The sequence below is a fragment of the Neomonachus schauinslandi genome, chromosome 13, assembly GCF_002201575.2.
Source record: "Neomonachus schauinslandi chromosome 13, ASM220157v2, whole genome shotgun sequence".
Lineage (NCBI taxonomy): Eukaryota > Metazoa > Chordata > Mammalia > Carnivora > Phocidae > Neomonachus > Neomonachus schauinslandi.
The window spans coordinates 46,154,813-46,160,521 of record NC_058415.1 but is presented as its reverse complement, the minus strand read 5'-3'; the positions used below and the strand labels follow the sequence as shown (position 1 = coordinate 46,160,521).

At 41.9% G+C, this 5,709-nt stretch overlaps 1 protein-coding gene across 1 annotated transcript; it reads left to right on the top strand.

Annotated features, from left to right (window-relative positions):
- The first annotated feature begins 593 nt into the window (after nt 1–593).
- On the top strand, nt 594–4,684 carry KLHL9 (kelch like family member 9). The gene has a single exon (XM_021697284.1). The coding sequence runs from the start codon at nt 889–891 to the stop codon at nt 2,740–2,742; it is 1,854 nt and encodes a 617-aa protein (XP_021552959.1). The 5' UTR covers nt 594–888; the 3' UTR covers nt 2,743–4,684.
- Nucleotides 4,685–5,709: the final 1,025 nt, after the last annotated feature.

Here is a 5,709-nt window from a genome sequence, read left to right as displayed (position 1 = left end):
CTGCCGTTTCTTTTCAATTTATACAAAAGCCGCATTTCATTGTTACGCAAAAGACAGAAGCCAGGAAGTGTAAATCTTAAAAGTGTGAATTCAGCAGGAGAGCTCAGATGCCGTGCAAAGTGTATACCAAACGCGCAGCATCACAGACGTGCACCCGTCCGGGCCGACTGAACCCCACGTACAGAGCGACCGGGAGAGGCCAGCTCGCGGGCACCCCGCCCGGCAACTCCTCCTCGACCCCAGCCCTTCGCGCCTCCCGCGCCCTTCCTCCCCATCCCCCGTACGTCCGCCCACTGACGCGTCAGGCGGCCGCGCAGCCGCAGTACCTGCCGCGGCCGCTCTGAGCCCGGGGGATCCTGGGACGAGGCCTTTCCGGAAGGACCGGCTCGGCGTCTGGGGCTAGGCCCGTGTTCCAGGCCCAGGCCCAGGCCCAAGCCAGGCCCGTGTTCCAGGCCGTCGTCCCAACGCAGTCGCCGGTACGGCGGCGACGCTCCTGTGACAGCGGAGGGCGCAGCGGGCCGCTCGCTGAGGTGGCCGGCCTCGCCGCCTCGCGAGCCGCAGTACGTGGCGGCGCCTCCCCCTTGGCCCGGAGCGGAACTGCTGGAGCAGCGGCAGCGCAGGCCTGACCAGGTGAACCGGGTCACTTAACCGCCTTCTGGTGAATCATCTGCATAATAATCAGATTTGAGGTCCACAGCCCTTGTGGTCCTGCTATCGAACAATTTTCCGTGGATGACTGGTGTGTTGTGAGGGGTGCCACAGTGACTGCTTGCCCTTGATAAGGAAAGCGAGCTCTCCTGCTCTTCGGACCGCCTCGTTTCCTTGAAAGCTTTCCGGTTATAACTTCGTGCCCGGGCACAGATCTTTGTGCCAGAGGAAGGCTTTCACATGAAAGTGTCTCTTGGTAACGGCGAAATGGGCGTCTCCGCCCATTTGCAGCCTTGCAAGGCGGGAACCACACGTTTTTTTACGAGCAATACTCACAGTTCGGTGGTATTGCAAGGCTTTGATCAGCTTAGGATAGAAGGTTTGCTTTGTGATGTGACCCTGGTACCAGGTGATGGAGATGAAATCTTCCCCGTTCACAGAGCTATGATGGCGTCTGCTAGTGATTATTTCAAGGCGATGTTCACAGGGGGAATGAAAGAACAAGATTTAATGTGCATTAAGCTTCATGGGGTGAACAAGGTTGGTCTGAAGAAAATAATTGATTTTATTTATACCGCAAAACTTTCTCTTAACATGGACAATCTCCAGGACACACTTGAAGCTGCCAGCTTTTTACAAATTTTACCTGTTTTGGACTTCTGTAAAGTATTTCTTATTTCAGGAGTCTCTTTAGATAACTGTGTTGAAGTTGGACGAATTGCTAACACTTACAATCTTATTGAAGTGGATAAATATGTCAATAATTTCATCCTGAAGAATTTTCCTGCATTACTGAGTACTGGGGAGTTTCTGAAACTCCCCTTTGAACGGCTTGCCTTTGTGCTTTCTAGTAATAGTCTTAAGCACTGTACTGAACTTGAGCTCTTCAAGGCTGCCTGTCGCTGGCTAAGGTTGGAAGACCCTCGGATGGATTATGCTGCAAAATTAATGAAGAATATTCGATTTCCATTGATGACACCCCAGGATCTCATCAATTACGTGCAGACAGTAGATTTCATGAGAACAGACAATACCTGTGTGAATTTGCTTTTAGAAGCTAGCAATTACCAAATGATGCCATATATGCAGCCAGTGATGCAGTCGGATAGAACTGCCATTCGATCTGACTCGACACACTTGGTCACGTTAGGAGGAGTTTTGAGGCAGCAGCTGGTTGTCAGTAAAGAATTGCGGATGTATGATGAAAGGGCACAAGAATGGAGATCTCTAGCCCCCATGGATGCTCCTCGTTATCAGCATGGTATTGCTGTCATTGGAAACTTTCTTTATGTAGTTGGTGGTCAGAGTAATTATGATACGAAAGGCAAAACTGCTGTTGACACAGTTTTCAGATTTGATCCTCGGTATAATAAATGGATGCAGGTTGCATCATTAAATGAAAAGCGCACATTTTTCCACTTGAGTGCCCTCAAAGGACATTTATATGCTGTTGGTGGGCGAAGTGCAGCTGGTGAACTGGCCACAGTAGAATGTTACAACCCAAGGATGAATGAGTGGAGCTATGTTGCAAAAATGAGCGAACCCCACTATGGCCATGCTGGAACAGTGTATGGAGGCCTAATGTATATTTCAGGAGGAATTACTCATGACACGTTCCAAAACGAGCTCATGTGTTTTGACCCAGATACAGACAAGTGGACACAGAAGGCTCCGATGACGACAGTCAGAGGTCTGCACTGCATGTGTACAGTTGGAGACAAGCTCTATGTCATTGGTGGCAATCACTTCAGAGGAACAAGTGACTATGATGATGTTCTAAGCTGTGAATACTATTCACCAACCCTTGACCAGTGGACACCAATTGCTGCTATGTTAAGAGGTCAGAGTGATGTTGGAGTTGCCGTCTTTGAAAATAAAATCTATGTTGTAGGTGGATATTCTTGGAATAATCGTTGTATGGTAGAAATTGTCCAGAAATATGACCCAGAAAAGGATGAGTGGCATAAAGTTTTTGACCTTCCAGAGTCACTTGGTGGCATTCGAGCTTGTACTCTCACAGTTTTTCCACCCGAGGAAAACCCTGGGTCACCTTCTAGAGAATCACCTCTTTCGGCACCTTCAGATCATTCGTAGGACAAAAATGTAGTACCTTTGCAGTGCATCATGGATGATCTCACACTTTCCCTTCAGTTGTATCTTCTTATAATGATTGGTACAGTTATTAGATAAAATGGTAATTGATGTTATTTGTATTGTTTGGCTCTGTGTTTATCATATGGTTAACAAATGTATTCTGAAAATGTATTCAACATAGCCAGCTGTTTTAACAAATGTAAAAAGATACGTAGAAAAATGTTTTAGGTGTGCTTGTGGTGTTGTGTAAGTCAAATTGTAGGTGATTGTAGTAAATGTATAGTTACGTTAATTATGCTTCAAAGCTGCAAGTTTTCATCTTTGACTACAAAACATCAAAGGGAGGCCGATTGCTCTGACCTAAGATAGATAAAAGGTCGCCAGTTATTATTACCTACCTCCCTTTTTTCATGTAGTTTTTGACATCGTTGCCAATTCACCAGATTGAGTGCATTCAGAATATGTGAAGTTTCTTAGGAGAAATAAACAGTATAGCCCTAAGTCAGGGTTTTTTTAATCTCTCTCTGGAGAGAGGGAAAGGGAGAGAGAAAATATAAGTATGTACGTACATTACAGACGTGTATATACATTCATACATCCCTACACATACACATATAATTTTTAAGTTGTTTGGTATTTCAGCTATAGGGAAATTGTTTTTAAATTGATTTTTTCTCTTCTACCTAGCAGCTATTTCTATTCAAACGGGACTTCAGTACCAGAAAATACGTATCTATGGAGTCACACTAAATTGAGATAGATAAGGGCTAAAACGTTAAATTGACTACCAAATCTGTCATTTGACTAAATTGTTATTTCAGATGAAACATACTACTTTTTCTGCTTGTGTATTGTTTTCTATAGAGTTGCTTTCATACAGGCTATTTAGCAGAGTTCGGGTTTCTGAGAATTGATTTTGCTGAGTAAGTTTAAGTAAGGTCTGCTATTTTCTGCCTTTTTGTTCAGTAAAACTTATATGAGGAAAGCTAAGAAAGAAATATGCTGAACAAAGCTATAGGATTTTAAGTTCAGTGTCCCAACTTAGTCATTCTAACATGATCATTTGATTTGGGGTGGTTGCTCTAGCCCGTGTGCATCCTGAGCTTTGTGTGATCTGCCTCAAGGCTATGATCTGAGCAAGCAGGAAGTAATACTCAGTTCCGTATCAAATCAGAACAAATGTCCTTTTGGCTGTGTCTAAAGAACAGGACCAACTTCAGATTCCCTAAGAAGTCAGCTACAGAAAGCCTGGGACACTGCTGTTTTTCAGGCAGTACTAAAGTAGATGTTCAGCCTCTCAAATATCAAGGGCATCCCTACTGGTTGCGAATCGTATGGGGAGATCTTAATGAGACCCTTTCAGCAAATGGGAGTTGTATGTAGTGAGTGATTCTGGAGAGGTACTTTCCTGGAATAATTGCCTACCTGAAGAAAAATTTACATATTTGCATACATATAAGTATATCCCTACACTTGGGAGATTGTCATAGTATAAATCAGGAACAATCTTCTCTTTATTGACAATCCCATAATAAAACTCAGGAACCCCGACAAAAGGAATTGGCTTCCAGGGATCTGAACCTTAACTGCTCATACAAGTGTTGATTCATTTTAATTCTTTTTATGATTTCTGCCTTGGCAGAAAATTTCATACTTTCTATGTTTTTTTAAATGACTAATTTTTTATTACTAAAAATAGCACAGTTGAGTACATTTAGAAAATAGAAAAAGTAGAAATTGATGTTAACTTTGTGCATTAAGTAAGCAAGAAATGGCATCCCAATCATTTATTAATGAGGTTAAATATTTGTGTTTTTTGAGTAGCTGTGTTTCTTCTTTGAATGTTCATGTCCTTTACCCTTGTGATACCTATGGGACTTGCTTTGTTTTTTCATACCAAGTTATAGGGTCTCTTTGTACAATAAATATAATTTAACTGGCATTTGTTTGCATTGATTTCTTTTTCTCAATCTATTACAGTTTTACAAAGACAGGGCCATTCAGTTAATTTTAGAGGTAAAATTTGTCCATGTTTTTGCATTTTGACCTTTTGGGGATAATTCTGCTATGGTTTTTTGTTTTGTTTTTTTGTTTGTTTTACGTAGTACTGATGTATTACTCTTTTTTTTTTTTTTAAGATTTTATTTATTTATTTGAGAGAGAATGAGATAGAGAGAGAGAGCATGAGAGGGGGGAGGGTCAGAGGGAGAAGCAGACTCCCTGCTGAGCAAGGAGCCCGATGCGGGACTTGATCCTGGGACTCCAGGATCATGACCTGAGCCGAAGGCAGTCGCTTAACCAACTGAGCCACCCAGGCGCCCTGATGTATTACTCTTGGTGCTAATTCTGACCTGCTGAGGTGATACTGCCCTGCTTGCCTTCTATTCTGCACAGGCTTTTCTCTTTGCCTTGTTGAAAAAAGGTTTTTGCCTTCTATTACAGTTGACTCTGTTGCTTTGTAACTAGCTAAAAACTGCTTAACCAGATAAGCTAATTATACCTATATCCCCTACCTCCAGCCTCACATGCTCCACCTCTCACCCTTTTAGAATTTTCTGTAGTGGACAGCTGTCTTGGCAGTCACAGAGTAGCTGACTGATGATTTGCTGATGCTACTAATTATATCTGGAATTCCTTGCTTATAGATAAAGAAATTTTCAGTGGCTTTGAAATGATTGGAAAGAGACTTTATTTTCATAAGCTAATAATTTCTTACAGAAAATTAAGACTAGAAAAAAAGAAACTGCAAACATTAGATATTTTTAATGTTTATTATTTTTATTTTTCTAAGTTTCAAAATTAATGTTCGTTAGTTTTCTGATTATAGAAGTAATTGTGTTATACAAAGTACAGGAAAATAAAAGTGGAAAGTGTAAATTATCAATGATTTCCAAATGCCAAGGGTAACTTCTGTTAATACTGGGTATATTATGCATATACATAGGTACAGACATTTGTCAAATATTT